The following is a 19839-nucleotide window of genomic DNA, read 5'->3' as shown; positions in this document are numbered from 1 at the left end:
CACACTGTTGTAACTTGCTTACCGAACTTGAATTGATGCTGTAAACAAAGATATATCAAACAGTGTGAAATAAAATGACTACAAACAGATCCTGTCTGGACGTTTATTGTGTTTGTTATTAATAGTGTTGTCTAACTCTGTTAACGATAGTTGCATAAAAACTAAATAAAATTTTATGAGCTGTCGGCAAAATTAATTTTTGTTTCTGAAATGCATCTTTCTATTAAAAGATTTGATTTTTCGGAGTCCTTAAGTTTATTTTTTAAGTAGCGGAAATTTCGCGGCATCACTGACGCCAATTTTTTTTACCATGTCACAGCATTTCTGCCTTCGTCCATGCGTCATGGCAAAAAACGCACCACAGTAAAAAAATCCTATACACAATGCATGCGTATCCATTCCGCTCTGACTCAAGGATCCTCAAAAAGTTTTATGGGTAATAAAAATTATTTTTGTTGGATGAAAAACGGAGGACATTTTATTCAGACTATTGGGAAACGTTTTCAAAACAGATTATTTTTATTTTTAACCAAGTAAATCGGATTAAAACGACCGCTAAAACCAGAATTTTTTTAGTGATGTAGCCGCTTTCCCAGCGCACTCATAAACCAAATAAATTCCGCTATTTTCGATATAGTTTTGTTTGTTGACTAGTATTCCAATTTCAGACTCTCGTTGATAATGAAATATTTACCACTGATCCAGGTTTGGCCGAGTGCGGATTCTCCGAGAGGCGAAGCAGATGGACAGAGTTTTGTTTTCCCAGTTTGTGCCGAAGATGCCACCTCTCAACACTCCACGTGTTTTGAAATCAGCCATCACAATGACTCCGGAATTGAGTCCACGCAGGTAAATGTTTTTCCTCGTGTTTTAGAAGTTTCGATAAAATTTTATTTGTTGTCACAAACTTAGTTCTTTTTACAACTTTGTTGTGTAGATACGTAGGTTTACACAATTAAGAATAAAACGTTCCGGAAATAGCAGACATAAACATTTCGGTAGTTGTGTGCTTAATTAAATTAAAGAAAAAGAAAGGTAGGACAATGCAACCTCTTTAAAGGCAAGAGTCAATTATTACGAAAATTAAAGAAACATGTAAAAGTTAGTAGAATCCTAGGATTTCAAAGCTGAAAAATTTCCCGTCGTGTAGCAATTGAATGATCCGGTGGAAGAAGAATTCAGTCGCATTTTATAAAACTTGTATAATGGGAATTTTCAACCTGTCAGTTTCAAACCTGCAGTTTCTGCTATCAGACAACAAACGTCTTCGAAAGTTGTTAGCTTTATCTTAAAAACTATAAAATAATTCTTTATTGAAAAACATAGTCTAAAGTAAGAGTTGCTTGAACTTTTGAAGTAAAACGCTTTTATTTTTTCTACTGGAGTAAGATTCTTCAAATACAATACATGGTCGATTTACGTTACAGAGTAATGATTATTATTAGAAACGACTTTTCTAATTTTGCAAAAGTCATATTGGACTTGCTATACTTCAGAAACGAGGCAAGTTATGTGTAAATATATAACTTTGCAGATTTTTTATTGTTGGTTTTCTCAATCAAAAAACTTTACGTATTTAAACGCATTAAATGTGTCCGCTTCGTGTGTTAGTACACTGAAGAGATTTACAGTTTGCGAGTAGTAAACTTGACATTCATCTATTTTTGTTTTAAGATGTTTTTGCCGCGCTCTAGGAAATTATAACTGTAATTGAATTGGTTATTTGAAAAATCCGTATTATATGTTTTGAAGACAAATACACAGATTTATTATTGTTGTCAGCATACAATTACGGTTAGATAAATTTTAGCAAGGGATTACGTTAGTTTTATTGTAGAATTTCGGTTTAAATCGTATTAATAAATCGAATTTTTGTTTTCCAAAAAAATGCTTGTGTAAGTACTAATTTTTTTTGCGACCATAATTTAACTTAAAAAGATCTATGAGAATCCGAAAAAGAAAAAGTTGGGGTTGCCATTTAAAAAAATCTTTTATAATGTCGGAATTATAAGATGTGTGCGGAGTTTTATGAACACTCTGTATTTATGTAATTAACATTGGCTCTTCTTTCTCAATAACGGTGATCAGTATCATGATTATTTATTCATATGTATGATTTATTTGAAGGAAAGGAATTTTGCGGGTATAAAATGGGGCATGCTCGAGGGGTGTGAAATTGAGAAAGACGAAAACTAGGGATAAATATCGGCTTACCATTTCTTACCCGGATAAAGACGGGATTCTTTATATATAGTTTTCGTATAAAATACATACATACAACATTTTATTTAAAGGTTAGAAAGTAATAAGATAAGAACACATTTCTCATAAGTCATCTTTAGCATGCATACTACTGTTTGCTGATAATGGAAGACCAAAGACACAAGCAAACTCTCTAAAAGTACGTGTTTAAAAAGTGGTCTAAAGTTATTTAGAGCGAACTTTCTTCGTCCTTGAAGCACATTCAAACATTCAGTCTCTTGGATAAATAGTAAAAGTTGATCCCATACTGTTTTTTTTTTTTGAGGGAATCTTAATACTTTAAAAAGTCATAATGTGTTTCCAGAATTTTTGCAAAGTTGGATAAACCACTTTTGACTGATTTATTCATTAATGTTTTTAAATGATTTTAAAATAAATTAATAAAACACAAATCACACTATCTTGAAGCGTATTTTTTGACAAACTTAACAAATTATTGGGATGACGTCAGTAACTTTTTACAGAGAGTGCGCTAAATTTTATTTTGATTAGAGACTAGATCTAGGGAAGGCTCAGCATTACCTAGGCTCCCTCTAGCTCCGGCCTTGTCGAGGGATAATCAAATATCCAGAAAATATGAAAATACCAAATTGCCCGATGGACTCCATTACTGTACGTCCTTAGCTTATCCTCGATAAGAAAAACAACTTGAAAGTGTTTATGTTTATACATCGGAAGAATGTCATGTAGAAATTAGTTTGATTTGAATGAGTTCGTTCCCTCAAAACAGGGGATCAAAATTATTAAGTAGTAAGGTACAATCCAGAAAATGTTCTGAATATCATTATTACAATTCTTATTAAATAAAGACGTTTGTTTTATCACATTTCGGGAAAATGGGGTGAACCATTCTAAATTTGATCAATGAGAAATGTGAATGCAATGATGAATCACAAGTTAAAAACTCATCATACATATTTTGCACATTTTGGGTAGAATTTATTCGGCAAATTTTGAGACGTCATCAATTTTTTGAGGGAAATAAACAAATTTATTTTGATTAACAATTTACCATGGTTACAATGACTCCGAAAACGTCTGAGTCACCCTGTATAAGCAATTCTAAAAGATATGAATGCAATGATAAATTACAAGTATAGACTGATCATATTTTAGACATTTTAGATAGGATTTATTCGGCAAAATTTTGAGCTGACGTCATCAGTTTTTTGGAAGGGATATGAATGTTTTGATTAAAAATTTATAATGCCTATCATAATCTTAAAATATCTGCAATTAAATTAGATTGCAAAATGTTGTTTTATAATCTCTATTTTTTTCCAAAAATCTTGACGTTTCTGGTAAAAACTCAACACGGAGTCATAAACTACATGTGTAGGACTATGTTATGTTATACAATTTAAAGCCCATTTACTATATACAATTTTGAAGTGACGTCATCACATTATTGGTAGGGATGATTAGACAAATTTTAGTTAGCGTTTTACCATCTACATGATATTGCTAATATAAATAAAAAAATTGACAACAATTGGCTCAGTACTTTCGGAAATTATCTGTCTAATAATAATCCGTGACGGGAGACAGACAGACGGACAGACGGACGGAAAAGGAAGACCTATTTTTTCGTACTGTAGGTCGAGAAAACATAAAAGGGGCAATTTGTCCGACGGACTCGATTACAATACTTCCTTCGCTTACGCTCGGGAAGTAAAAATGGACACCTGGATTTGTAAAGATAGAAATTCCAAAGTAGTAGGAATGAAGTTAATGAAGAGATTGAGTTTTCTTCAGCAAAGCAAAAAAGGCATTAAAACTGAATAAAAATAATATACATGGTGTTTCAGCTAAAACTCCGTGGCCTAGTTTCTTGAGAAAGGATAGAAATATTGGTATTCTTTAAACGCCATTCCTTTTAGCTTGAAGGTTAATTTAAAACGTTGCAACTATGAAACACACATGACGTCGGGGTTGTGACACAAACCTATAGTTTTAAAATTAAAATGTATATATTTGTCAACAGATTTTGATAGATAATTAGATTACGATTAGAATGATATGCAACACTAAAATATTTATTTCATTTTCAGTTGATAAAAAAATTAAATTTACAAACATAAAAAAATTAAAATACAGGGAAATAAAGAACCACCACTATTTTACTACAGGTCAAACATATGCTAAAATAATTATTTTTGCAACTATTGATTACAGAATAAAGTGCAAGTAGTGATTTATTTCACTCAAATTAATTTTTTTATGTTTATATTTAAATTTTATTTTATTAAAAATTAAATAAATGTCTAAGTGTATATCATCGTTGTTGTAATTTACAAAAATATCGCGACGCTGGCGTTGATGTCATTAATGCGTCATATATACCCTATAAAATTTTATTGACAATCACGAGACAGACAGTAGTACAATGGTAAGAAATATTTACGGCTCATGCCAGTTCACCGGAACTTGTCGGAGAACATTTAGCGGGTAGTTGTACTCATAAAATAATGCCCATTTTCGTTCATGAGTAACGATCGTCCCTGTCTGGACATAGATTATTCTGCTTTCTAACATGTAAGGATTACCGGCACGCGACAACTTTAAGTTGTAAATATCTCTTGCTATTGTACTACTGTCTGTCTAGAGTATTCCTAGGAACAGCCCAAATTTCAAAAAGAGTCACCAAACCGTTCTTGAGATATTCAACTGCTTCCATACTTTTTAGCGACCCTGTATACATGATTCAATCACAAGTAAAGGAACGCTTACTGTCAAGTTACAGCTAGATCAAAAGCTTTGCATACATAAACTGATAACTTTGTTGGGATTTCGTAAGTAAAGTAGTGGAAGCAGATGTTGCTGCTTGAATAATTGAGCTTGTGTGTAGTAAACCTCATCTGGGCTCAAATCAATACATATTTTAACTAATGAAAGTATAGCAATAAATTATTAGTTATTTTCAGCTTCGAAAATTGTTAAAATAAGAGTAACTATATATTACTAAAATTTTAAATAATTTAGAGTTTATTTTTTTTGTAAACTTGTGTGAAATATATAATTTCAATTAATGTCAGTTTAACTATAAATATCCCATTGTGGCTGTTCAAATTATTATTATTGCAACTATTCCAACGAATTAATTAATCATGGTGCGTCGTTTCAACAAGTTATTAAATTACCGTTAATTGAAAATACCATCTATTGTGCATTCGCTGTGTTTCAAAAGCGAGGGAAGTTACATGTAAATAAATAATTTAACAGATTTTGATTTCTCGAGCGAAGTAAATATTGTAGTAGGGTCATCGGGTGGCGGGCTACTTTAATGTTTTCGCGGCCTAGAGTACAAATAAGAATCTAGTCTCCTGTGTCCGTCTGTCTATCGTTTGTCGTCGACCTGTCTGTCTGTCATCTGTGTCGATTTTTATTAAATATATAATCTTCGAAACCAACAGAACCAGATCTATTGCCGTCGAATTTTATATGCATTTTAGACGTATTGTTTAGATTGTAAAAACGCTAACGACAATTTGTCTAATCATCCACACCAATAATTTGATGACGTCATCTCAACATTTTGCTTGGTATGTGCCATATATATTTTATAAAATAACGAACTCCTGCACTTGGGGTTTATGAATTTAGTTTGATTTTCTTTGTTATTATTATAATTTTTATTATTAAATATTTCTTGCAGTAATGCTATTCTTTTCTCACATTATACTTGCCAACATATTTAAAATTTGTCAAATTCAAATTTTGGGCACCAATTCCGTAGCTGCTGTTTTGATTATTTTTTCGGGTCAAAAAACTGAAAAGGGGAGAGTAATTTTCTAAAAATAATGCTTCAAAATAACAATAAACACTATTTCTCAATAACAATTTTACATTTAATAGGAAGTTGTTACAAGAGACAAATTTAAGTATAGATAAATAAAATGTGTATCAAACAAAAAATACATTAACTGTACAAACATTAAGCTAACAACAAACACAACAATTTATATATCAAGGTTAAAACTCTTTTTTAACTACAAAAACTTCTGTGAAATATCACCCCATAAGCGATTAACGATTATATTGACGCATAATAAATATTTAACAGCCTTGATAAAATAGTTTTGCCGTCACATATATTTGTGGCTAGCTTCATCAATTGAAATGGCGAAAACTAGATTTCTTTTGGATATTATAAAAATTAATTTATAACTCATTTTAAATACAAGTGATAACAGCGTGACATAATACAACCTGAGATGGTAAGTCGTTTATGTAAAGTAAGAATACGTCGAGAGTTAAAAGGGATCCCTGGAGTATTTCTAAGTCAACTTCGCGTTGTGACACAACTTCAGAGCCAATTTGTACACACATTTTTCTATTAAATAGGACACGATGCAAGGAATTTGTGTCGTATACCAAGCGCACTTAAATTTATTCTAAAAGAATTGAGATTAACTGGCTATCCAAACTTAGTTGTCTTTTCATGTAAACAGTTTTCTGAATGTTCTAAAGCCGCGTTAATTAAAAAATTAATTAAAAACTTTACTTAGAAAAGAGTACAACAAGCCATGAAAAACAGTTGTCATCAGTGAATCAATATTAGTTACATAAAAAAATATAAAAAAAAATGTTTTAATTCGGTCCAGCTCAAAAATGATTCATTCTACACTAATTATAACGGATAATTATTTGGTAAAAAAGCATTATATTTCTTTTCTGAGGAACCTAAATATTAAGCAACGTTTTCAATGGCGAGTAGTGCTTACTCCGACTTCTTTAAATCTTTTTATTGAAGCTTAAGATTTTGCTGGTCTTAGTGAAACCTTATTCTGATATTTTATAATTAAATGTCTTAAAGGACACGATTTGAAGTTTAATTTTTTTTGGAGTGCTGTACCTACTGTTTTTTAATACCTTTTTCATATATTTACAACATTTTTGATTAACGAATGTTACAAGCCGGATTATCACACTAGTATTGTCTGATCCCACAAAAATCGATGTTACTTACTCAGGTTGGTTATTATCACATTATTTCTGTTGTCCGAAACGTATGTTTGATTTAAAAATTATACTCGACATACAGACGACTTGTTGGCCCGTTGTCAAACAGCCATTTCTGGGCCAAACTTCACCCTTCAAACGATTTTGTTATATGACGTTGCCTGTATGCAAGCACTCTAAAATGCTGTTAAACATACAGATAGCTTTCGAATTTGAAAGTTTTCCAACGAAGATTTAGCAAATGTGCCAAAGTTGAGGTGTAAGTGTGTATAAAATGTAAGCACAACAAATTTGAAATGGTTACACTTTGAACATTTCACGTTCTGTCGTTTAATTAACCTCCTTACCGTCTTGAAAATACCTTTTCTTGGGGATGAAATACCCCAAGACTGAAACATAAAACAAACGCTGATCGCACAGTTTTACCACTGCTTTTCGCCATAAATTTACTGCTTCGGTGTTTTTCATTAACACAATCATGCAAAAGGTAACAAAGCAAAATGAAGAAGGTTTTAACTTAATGAACGTCAAAAGTGATAGCCTCCACCTAAGTGGCGTTTTATCTGAAATCGATTCACATTTTTGCCATCAAAAAATAAAAACTTGGTACAGCATTCATGGACGTATTTTCTCACTTCGCTCAAACTTTTATGTATCTGATCTGAAATGAAATTGTGTGTTTAAAATGACAAATAACGCCAAATATAGTAATAATATTATGATGTGACATTAATATTATCGATCAATATATCTGTATGCAGTCATCCTTGAACAAAGATTTAGTATGTGGGTGATTAAATCACAGTGCTAAATACCAAAAAATGACAAATATAAAAACAATAATTGCAGACACAAGATTAATTTTGTTAAATAATAGTAGATAGATATAAATACTTAATATAAAATAAAATTACAGTAATTACGAAAATGTTTTGGTCTTTAAAAAGGGACACAAGAGTAGTCTGCAGGAGTAAAATCACAACATCTCGGGGACCTGATATTCTCTGTATTTAGACTGATGATCCAGTTGTCAAAAATTCCAGTAATATTGTTGCTGTGATCTTAGCTGAAAGCGTTGTACCCCTATCTTGTTGAAAATAAACTAGTTCCATTTCTTTGTTGTGAATTTGTGGTATAAAATCTGTCAAAATTTCTTCAAGGTAACCTAGTAGTGACTAAGCTGCCTTGAAGATCTACACTATGAATTCTAATTCATATTCGGATTTGTCAAGTACTCCGCCAAAAATTACAGCGACCGCAAGTCATCCCCTATTATTTTTATCTAGAATTTCTTATCTCTCCTCTCTTCTGCTTCTGTATCTGTATCTCTTATGCGCTCATCTTTCAAAGTTCGTGGTCATGGTCTTTCTTTTGTAACACTGGCCTACGGCTTGTGTCGCAAACTCCACACTTGTGTAAAAAATTGCACTACCACCCCTTGTTGCACATTATACTGTAGCAACTAAACTGAAATGCTCGATTTAAAAGATTTATCTTCACCGTTCGCTTTTCCTTTAACAGAAATTTGTTCCTTTTTCGTAAATTTCCGTTTTTGCAATTAGGTGTGTAAACAACCCGTCTGCAAGTTGTCGATAAGCTTCAAATATATCCGGAGTTTGAACAGATTAGAAATTAAACACGAAACTCTTAATAGACCATTAAATTGGGGTTACGTACAGACTGATATGACATTTTACGAGTATTTCCTGAGCGTCTGCCGAAAGATTAATTTCTTGAATAAATTGAGTATACTTTCTTTCAAACCTGTGGGTTATTAGCCCGTCTTAATTTTTAACATTGTGAAGGCAGGTTTTTGAACCAATTTAATTTGGCAAAAGATCTTATAGTGCTAGTTACTAAACAGTACTTACTATTACATCATTTCATATTTTTACTGACACCTGTTTTAAGAATTTTGTTGACACTATTTCTGAAATTTAACATTTGTCCATTATTTTTGTCTCTTTTTGTCTGTTTGTATAGTCCGTCTCACTTTAATTCTTCAATTTCGTCTGTCTGCCCGTCTGTCTGCCCGTCTGCTGTCCTGATTTTTATTAGATAGATAATCTCCGAAAGTCCTGGGGCGATAGTTGTCAAATTTTGTATTTATATTCGGAATATCAATGTAGATGATAAAACGCTAACCAAAATTTGTCTAATCATCCCCATCAATAATGTGATGACATCACTTCAAAATTGTACATACGAGTAGTAAATGTGTTTTAAATTGTCTAAAATAACTTAGTCCTATATGATTCCGAATTGAGTTTTTACACGAAGCGTTCAGATTTTTGGGAAAAAAATCAAAATTATAAAACAAGAGTTTGCAATTTAATTTTGAATCTGCGAAACCAAATGTTTTGATGTAAAGTTATGATCAGCATGATAAATTTTTAATCAAAATATATTTACTTATCCTCTAGCCTACACTTGTAATTTATCACTGCATTGTATTTTGCAGATTTTCTTATACAGAGTGACTCAAAAAAATTAATCAGTCAGATTATTTTATTGATTAAATTAAGAATTGCAAAAGTGAATAATTGGAAATCTTGCAGACGTTTTAAAGTTATTGTAAGCATGGTAAATTGTTAATCAAAATATATCTGTTTATTCACATAAAAAATTTATGACGTCATCTCAAAATTTTGCCGAATAAATTCTACCCAGGATGATCAAAATGTGATTAATTTTTACTTGTGATTTATCATTACGTTCATATTATTTAGATCTGGTTAAATAGGTGTCTCAAAAAAATTAATGAATGATTCAATTTACTTTTTAATCAATAAAATCGGGAACGGCTCATTCCATTTTCCCCAGAAAATTTTGTGAATACATTTAATATTGTTCAGTCCTAGCTTAGCAATTTGTACTTGTGATTTATCACTGCGTTCCTATTTTTTAGATTTGCTTAAACAGGTGTCTCCAAAAAATTCATGAATGAGTAAATTTATTTTTTAATCTATAAAATCGGGAACGGTTCATTTCATTTTCCCCAGCAAATTTTGGGAATACATTACTGATATTCTTCAATTTCCATTTTACATTAAATAAAATAAGTAAGTAAAATGGAGAAATCAGTAACTCCGCCCACCCACCCCTTCTTCGTTCCTGTGACTACTCTTAATATTGTTCAGTCGTAGCTTAACAAGTTTTAGTCCCACCCACCTACCCTTTTTTTTTCTTATTAGATATGCAATTTACCAAAATCATTCTTATCCTAACAAGCACTAGCCCCGCCCACCCGCCCTTTATTTTCCTAGAGGGTATGTCATTCACCAAAATCAATCTTATCTTAGTAGCAGTTTGCTGTTCTCATTATAACGATTTTATCTCTCTTCAATTGAGATCGACCTTTCATTCGGACTAGACAAAATAAATCACCGAAATGAAGCCATTATTCGTTAACATCTCTAGTAGAATACCATTTAACATTTTTTATAGGTGCCTATGTGTCATCGTTTTGGCATTTCAAGGTCACTATGATAACGATTATCATCATTTGGGTACTCATCGACACGTTTTAAATTTGAGAACTGTGTCTTAATCGGTTTCCAAAACGACAAGATTTTGACCTAGCGACTAAACAAAGTAGTGTCCGTTGTAGAGTTCAAGTTAGTTAGGTCACTACATAAAACTAAGACATCTTGGACTCTTTGAGGTAATGTTATAACTTATAAAGAAGTCTTCTCTATAGTTAATCTAAAATGTTATTTTGAAGTGCTATTTAATACTGAAGCAGCCTTATCTAGAATTAAATTAATGTGACATCGTAATGCTGAGTAATCAAATTTTGTAAACAGTCTCGTTTTAATAAAGTCCATAAGATTATAAACATGGAATGGCACACGTTTTCTGCAATAACTAATAACATTTGGACTCGGTCCGATTTTTCGCGAAACGTTTCGTCTCAGTTCGACGATCGCGTCTTTGGATTAGCCATAAAAAATCAAGATGTCAAAGTGAATTTATAAGTTATTCCTGAATTCTCGCTGGGAAATCACTGAACAATTCAAATTGAATTATTTTATCGAGTGTGATGATTATTGTAGGACAAATTAAACAGAATAAATGCACAAATTGCACAAAATATTTTATGAGGTTAAGTTGCTAGTGAATTTTTTGTTACTAAAATCATATTAAAATGCTAACTTGAGTTGTTCAGTGATTTCTCAGTGGGGTAGCGTGATGGGCCCCCGGGACTTGCTCACGATGCTGCCGATGGAGATGTTGAGGAAGACGAGCTGCCCGAAGGGCTTCATCTCAGGCTTCTTCGATACAGCCTGGGTAGACGGAGATGGCTTGCGCGACGAAGTCGCGCACTATTATCAGGAGTTTCATGTGCTACACTTAGCACCCAGTAGCAATAAATGGACCAATTTGTGCATTTATTCCGTTTAATTTGTTTTACAATACTCATCACACTGGACAAAGTAATCCAATTTGAGTTAATCAGTGATTTCTGAGTGAGAATTGAGGAATAATTTCGAAATTCATTTTGACATTTCGATTTTCTAATCCCGGGACGCCATCGTCGAATTGAGAAAGCAAGAAAATCGAGCGCTAATTTCAAAAAACGATCAACAACTGTTTAATGTCTGTTTTCCGTTATCTAATCAAGTAATCAAGCAAGGACTTGCCTAATATTTGATGCTTGAGTCGAGTCTGTGCAAAATGTTAATAATAATTACTTATTTGCTACGAACAGTAAAATCATTACTTATTTTTTGTTTACACAAAGAGTCTAGAATGAATACCTAATGCGTAATTTCTCAACATATCGATCCTTCTCGTGTTTAAAAAAAACCTTTATCTTAAAATGTGAAGCAGGTTATTTTTCTTTTTACAATTTTTAATAATTTATGTAGCATTTACTCACATATTTATTATTTTTTATCTGCGTATATCTTACATAAATATAGGAAGTACTTTCATCCTTTCAAATCATATTTTTTTCTTTTCCATTGCTATCTTATTTTAGAAATTTTTTGGTATAAATATCAAAACAATGATTCCAGTTGTTACATACACAAAATGTTTTTTTTTTTTAAATTATCTACTTTCTTTGTAGTTTACGTTAACGTTAGTTTAACAAAATCTGCTTGCAGGTAAATTTTTAAATTTTACTATAACAATAAATAATGTAAGGAATAATGAGTCAGTGTAAGTCCTTCGTATTAAAAGAGAACAAAAATGAAAAACAAGTAAGAAATCGATAATGTGTTTACATTTCCAGCTATATATTGCCATAATTCATTACAGAACAGGCATAGTGGCACGTTATACGAACCAAACAAATGTACTAGCGACGGAAAAGCAAATAAAACTTGTTAAGAAACACATTAAAACTGGGCGGACGGCGTCACAAACAAAAAATTTGAACCATTCCCGCTTTAACATCTCTTAAGTAAAAACATCAACACTGATCAGCATTCAGTTAATACTATTTCTCGTGAATGTATGAACTATATCAAAACAACCCAATCAGTTTCCCTCAAATTATAACGGAGTAACGTTTTGATTAATTGAAAGGTCTATCTCTACGAAGATTAATAAGTGAATTAAGTATACGTGTATCCAGAATAGTTTTTGCTTAGGAAACGCGGCAACTTGTGCTTAATTAATTTTACACCTTTTTCTTTGTTTATCTTCCTTACGGATATTCGCATTCACTGCTAAGTTGTTTCGTCTTGTAAAGAGTCCACTATTAAATTATTATCAATGAAGATTGCTCTTAACATGCATTAACTAGAAGATTTAGTTTGGTACAATGCATTATAATTTAACACAAAACAATGTTTTCCCTTACGATGGTGCATCCAACTGGAGCTTCCGCTGAACTCAGCTGAGCCAAGGGAGGTGTTCCGAACCTATTTATATCTTAAGAGAGCAGAGAGAACATCACTGACGATGCCTTTGTCTGTTTGAATTAACAAAGCGCAATGAAAAAGCTACATTCTTTCATCTGTTCGACTTGTAAAGCGGAATTCGTTTGAGAGGATGCAGAAACTTCAAAATACCTTAGAATAGTGTCCCATGACCTGAAATTTTTTTGGAATTGTAAAATTGTACAGGCCAATGACTATATGTCTTCTATCGAAGTACACTTAACTTGTGCGAGTTTAGCGACACCTGAGAGCAAGGTTTTAGTGACTTACAAGTTAAACTTGAATAATTTGAGTATTTCGCAGCAATTTTGGTCTAAAAATCAAAAAGGTAATTAATAAAAAAAAAAGTTGATTAAGATATATTTAGTTCTTTTGAATGTCACCTCAAGTTTTGTTAATTTACTTAGCAAGACTTAAGATTTCGACGTGGAGTAAAACAGTCGGTTTCGAAAGTTCGTTGTTCCATTTAATTTGCGGTAGTTTAGGAAGTCAGTAACAGCTGCATGGCCGTGCATACTGGTATAGCTTCCAAATTGCATTATTACTGTTTTATGAAGATCATTGCACCGCTGCACTGGGGTGATTGTACGGGTGAATCCCTCAAATAGGCTACTTTGTACTCGTACTCGTTAATGAACTCCACAAAGCAAATTAGATGAAATCGTTTTGTATTTCGCGTCGCTTGTTGTTTAGGCATGCATTGTTAATATGGGGAAAATAAGAGATGAGAGAAAATTCATTTATTTGTAGACACAATTAAAAAAAATCTGGTGGATAGGAATTTTTATCTAGAAATCTTTGTGATCCGACTAGAATGTTAATCTGTATTTAAAACAACCGGTATAAAGTCGATGTCCTTAGTTTTAACAAACATGACAAAGTTGAATATTTATGTCGGTAAGCAATTAAACTTTTTTCCTAAACAGTAGTGAAGTGAAATTAAAATGAGCTTTCAGAATATGACATACGTGTGACGCATTAATTATATATACAATCACAAATCTTATTCAACACCCTTTAATTAATTTAGTCTTTCTTTCATACACAAGTTTGAATTTGTTAATATCTCAAAAAAATTAACGAATTTTAGTTCTAAATTTATTGTTACAAGTTGTCTATAAGACTAGCCACAATTCATTTTTTTTTGAGAGTGGCAAAAAAATTCGTCTAAAATTGTTTAGACAGAGCTTTCTTCGGTGAAGAGCACATTTTTTAATAAAAATATATTTAATAATTTTAGTATAAATAAGACATATTAAGACGTTCAGTGTCATTCTGTCTTAAGAAGTAAACCCACAGTTCTTAAAATTTTAGACAAAAAAAGAGAAATGGACGATTTCATTACTATCTTAAATGCAGTCGGGTTGATAGATAATTGACGTTTCACTTGACTTTCCTTTGCATAGAACCAAATTATTCTCATTGTTCTCAGTGTCACAGTATCTAGATTTTGTTTTTATTTTAAAATCTCCTGCGTCCCTCTTTGAAATAACAGTCTGTACCTTTATTACAGAATTGGAGGGTACAACTGCAACTTAATAAAGTAACACAAAGTAATAATAAAAAAAAATTACTAAACTCTAATGTTTTAATGAATACTGAATAGAATTACTGTGTGTTCCTGTTTAATATCATCTGTTTGTGGTTTATTTTACTTTCTGCTGGTAACTTTACAATTTTTTCCTTTCAGTAAGTACCTTTTAAACCACTAGAGTAAACATACTACATGTTTATAAAAATATTTATGAAAGAAAAAACTAGGAATATTGCCAGCGATAAACTGGAACCATATGCGTCCTAGAAACACGCTTCGACAATGACCCAAGGGACGTTTGTTATTTTATTTGTCAATTTATCTCTTTAGCCTTCTTTTCGTGAATTGTTTCCTTCATCCCCTCACTAACGTAATTTTAGGAAAATTATTTTTGCTGAAATCTAGTGGTATGTTCAAGAAAAAAATGTTAAATCATTTATCAAATTTTAATATTATTGTGGTCGTCATTTCGGAGTATTGTACATAATCGCAAAACCTTTGATTTTATATTCTCTTTATATTTTTCCGAATTTATTATTGCCCCGCACAAAGGATAAAAGAGAATTTCCAATAAATTGTCCTATTTTCTCGTGAAATGAAGTTTCTTTTTTTTAAGGCGCTCACCCTTGTGCTACAAATTTTTCTCGTGTTATATACTGTGCTAAACCTAAAACTGGATCACTTAAGAATATTTACTGAGATTTCTCCTTCCAAGACGACCTATATATTACTGAGATAAAGGTCACAATAATTTTTCTACTTCACTTAACGCAACCATAATTCTGATTTTCAGTCTAATACTTGTTGCAAGTACTTTGCTTATTTTGAACACAACACTATGTATTATAAAATACATAAATAAATTGTGAAAACAGATATATAATAATCAATTTTCTTCTTCTTAATGTTGACTTTCTAGGAGAATGATATAAGAGAGCCAATTATTTTTTTTTTTGTAGATACGTTCGCAATTTTCTTGATTTGTGGCGCCTAAGACGGCGCGTTATCCATCACGATAATGAAATTAACTGTTTTTCAAACCACTGTACGAATAAAGCCGCAGTTGTGTCCTCGTCGCAATCAGCTCGACAGTTTTTTACGTTTTTGGCTGAAATTAATCGTGCTTCATTAACCTAGCCATTTTCATTCCCGACATGGAGAATAATCACTCGTTGGCCACATGATGGTTACGCATTTAGAGCACATTTGCACGAATTGTCGCTTAATTCTTTTGTCCCCACGTCGCGGGTGTCAAACCATATTTCGTCCAAATGTACAATGTGTTGAGGCTTTTTTTAACACTTTGATTCTTTTAAATACATAAAATAAGCCCGAATAAATGAATTTCCTGCCACGTGTTTTAGGGGAATATCCAATATTAGAATCATGAACAGTTAAAAAAACTTGTAATATGCATTGTGAATTTGCAAACGATAAAACAAAAATAACAGGTGTTGGCGAATTTACCAAAGTTTCACAACATTTTTGAGTAGAAATCGCGAATTAACTGGTCATACACTAATTATCAGAGTTAGGTACAGTCGAAGTGATGGGGAATCAATCAGACAAATATTAAAAACGACGGCGAGACGTCAGGGGATAAATTTAGCTGGCCGATTGTGTAGTCTCACCTCAGTTTTCGCAAACAATTAACACAGTATAATAAAATTTACGACTAACCCAGGTTATAACAATCCATAGTCTTGCGGCTCAGGTGTCAATTAATAATAATGTGCAGATCATTTTCTTCGATTGTGTAATCAATAATTTTAGTCCTCTGTTTTGAGGAGACAAACTCATTCATATCAAACAAATTTCTAAGTGACATTTTTTCGATGTATAAACATAAACACTCGAAGTTAAGCATGTTATTGCTGAGACCACATTTTTCCCTTTGGTTATCTGCTTTAAATAGATTTTATATTGTCTACACTTGTGAGGCGTCCCCTTGGAATTTGCGCTCCCGGGACGCAGAGGTTGCGATGGTGTTATTTGCGCCACTAGTTTTCACTTTATATTATAATTTCACAAAACAAAAATCCCAAAATCAAATATTACAAGTTTCCAAAAAGCAGGATTTGTTAGATTTTTACTTCAGGCGTGAGAGAAATTCTGTCGAAATAAACTTCGACCGATTTTTTATGTCGTGAGTGTGAATTAATTTCGTGCGGCCTGCTTGTTGTTACTCAGCAATTATTTATGAACCTTCACCTTTTAAGCTAAAATTATTCTTTACCATGACATAGCAAGAAAGATTAACAGCAGACAAAGCGGCTAAACACAAAAATGAAGTAATCTCGTACTTTTAAAGGCACACACCGAGATTCAAAGGCAAACAAGAAGTTCAAATTTTATCACGAAATATTTACTAAGAAATGTTCCTTACTGTACTGCTAAAGATGTATTATTTCTACGCTATCTGCTAATTACTTTTAAGCATTTGTTGAGCAAAATATTTCTCTTTGTTTTTCTTTGTCCCTAATCCTTTTAGTCTAACGGGTGTCGGGCACAGTACTTCTCTGGTAATATTAAGTTTTAATGAAAAAATTATATAAGATTGATTAACAATATCAAATAGACAGACTAAATGTTCAAACATATTTTATAACCGTAGACGATTCTTGCCAATTCCCTTAGTTAAATTCATAATAATTCAAATTGTCACATTTTTGACACCTAAAACACAATCTTAATTAAACGAACGCATTCGCGTCGCCAACATTATTATTTTAAAAATTAATTGCACTGCCTTTTAGGAGTCTTTTTTTCAATCATATGGTACTAAGAAACTTTCTAAATATATCAACCCGTGGAGACAAATAATGAATCGAGCACATCGTCCGCACAAGTAGAGTAATGAATCTTTCTCAATTTCCTCGTATTGCTTTCAGGTGTCGCCGTCACCAGTCCCATGTGCCTCATCGTCCCCCATCCACTCGCCCACCCCCAGCCTCCGTCGACCAAGCAGCGCTCTGCTCCACCCCGACCACGCCAGGCTCCTCCGCCTGTACCCGATATCATCCCCCGAGCAGACCTCCATGGAAGACGTGTCCGACTCCCAGAACAACCACGTGATATCGCCTTCGTCATCCACGACTTCCTCGTTGACGTCCGTCGCCGCCGCCGTGTCGGCGGCCTCCCGCGCCAGCGACTCCGCCGACAGCCGCCGCCGCTCTTCCACGATGACGGCGCGCTACTCCCTCTTCGACGCCCTCGACCTGGAGTACGCGCTTCTGCGGGCGGCGGCCAGGGGCAGCGTGGGCCCGTACTCCCTCAGCGAGAGCCTCCACAAGCTGACCTTCACCCAGAGCCTGGCCTTCCCGGCCTTGGCCCGAGGCCTGGCGGGCAAGCGGCGGCGCTCGCAGCAGAACAACAACACCCGCCCCCTGGACCCGTCGGAGAGCGGCCTCAACGCCTTCGCGAAAGTGGTGACTGCGCTAGTTCTTGTTCTAGTTAGTGTTCTGGTGTTCGCTGTGGTCTACAAGTTCGTGAGGACGTGAGGATTGCTCCTGGCTCCCGCTGGAGGAGCAAGGAATGCGCGGTTTGCCGTCGGGAGGAACACGTCTGGGGCGTCCACTGGGTACCGGAATCCAGGGGACGTTACGTGAAAGCGAAGCTTACGAAGAAATCGTAGTGTTCGTGATAGCAGAAATGCGAAATTATACGGTTTCAAGGAATTGATTGTAGTCACGTAGCGTAGATGGGGGCTTTAGTCTTAAAGCTAAATCCTTGAATTATTCGCGATTGTAGTTACGGTATGATGCTACGGAGGAATTTTTATTGTGTAATAACGTATACAAAGCCTTTGTAAACCAGCGTAAATCCTTGTGGAATTGTGGGATGATTGTTATTACGTTTTTTGTTTTGTTGGCGAGTGGTGGAGCTATTCCGGCACGAAGGTGACATTTGCTTACAATTAAATATTAGTTTTCAGGATGCGTGTAAAATGCAAGGTTTTTATTGACTTGAACACAAATAGATGTGAAATTATTCTGTCTGTGCATTTATGTCGTGCACGTTATTTGTATAGGAATATTTCAAAAGCGCATTCCGTGTAAATAATGTAGGTACAGTATGAGTGAAGTAAGGAACGAAAATTTAGGTTATTTCCCTAAAAATTTAAAATCTTCGTGGGGTGAAGAAATTATGCAGTAGAGAATATGTGTATTAACTACTTTTTTAAAACTATACTTCACATTATTCGTCAGATGTTCGTGCGGAATAGCTTCATGTTGTCTCTCATGGCTAAAGATCCCTATCGTGAAAGGATATTCGCTTATTGATCCGCTGATTATTTTTTATAAAACCAACTTTATTTGTCTGTTAGTTTTTAATAACCTTTGTAAAACATCAGAAAATAATGGCCTTACAATACATAAAATGATTGTTTTTTGAGTGATAGTATGTTTGCATATCATAGTGTTTTTCTTAAATCAGTAATTAAATTGCATAATAAAACTATGTTAAAGTGTAGTTAAAACACATTTTCCAGTATTAACAAGAATCCAAAACACGAAGATATTAAAAAAATTTAAGGTGTTTTTTCTTTTCGTTTTAGCGCAGACTTGCAGTTATATTTTCACTAAAACTGGCCCAAACTTAATTAAAACTTAAAATTTGCTGAATATCTTCTACTAATTAAACAAACGCTTTGCAACTGCACGCTAAACCGATAATAATCGAGCTCAAGATCGTTAGTCGATGTTTAACTTTAATAACAGTGTCGGCTTTGATTGATGAATGCAACATCAGTTTCATGCTTACGAATGTCCTTGTAATGACGAAACAGAGCCGTTGTGGAAATAGTTGTTAATAAAATGACATATCTGTTATTTTCTGAAATTAAGAAACAGCTCTTCTTAAAAAAAATCACTGTATAGTTTTAAAATTTTTCGGTAGCATTGTACAGGATAAATCGGGCGATCATAAACTCCAGTCCTTGGTAGTATCTCGTTACACTGATACCTGGAGTGCCTTAATCCCTTGGCTTAACTCCGGCCCAACTGATAAGAGCACCTACTGTAAACTCGGCATAAATTTTAGCTGCCAATTTTTTAAATTCCAGTTTTAAAACCATTGCAAATAGAAACAAACGTGAAACTAAATAAGTCAGCAAGTAGACGTGTAATAACTGAAGAAGCTAAACAACGTTTGAATTTTATATTTCAAAATATATTACAATTATGAAAA

At 33.4% G+C, this 19839-nt stretch overlaps 1 protein-coding gene across 1 annotated transcript in view; it reads left to right on the top strand.

Annotated features, from left to right (window-relative positions):
* The window catches only part of LOC135130100 (uncharacterized), a 188722-nt gene extending 169614 nt beyond the window's left edge, over nucleotides 1-19108 (top strand). Inside the window, exons 4-5 of the mRNA XM_064057421.1 lie at nucleotides 706-849; nucleotides 17541-19108. Coding sequence (XP_063913491.1) covers nucleotides 706-849; nucleotides 17541-18149 — 753 coding nt within the window. The 3' untranslated portion in view covers nucleotides 18150-19108. The remainder of the gene's footprint in view (nucleotides 1-705; nucleotides 850-17540) is intronic.
* Nucleotides 19109-19839: the final 731 nt, after the last annotated feature.

Source organism: Zophobas morio, unplaced genomic scaffold (assembly GCF_036711695.1).
Source record: "Zophobas morio isolate AGI-343-1 ecotype UQ-CSIRO unplaced genomic scaffold, CSIRO_AGI_Zmor_V1 ptg000017l, whole genome shotgun sequence".
NCBI lineage: Eukaryota > Metazoa > Arthropoda > Insecta > Coleoptera > Tenebrionidae > Zophobas > Zophobas morio.
This window is presented reverse-complemented; position numbering and strand designations above follow the sequence as displayed.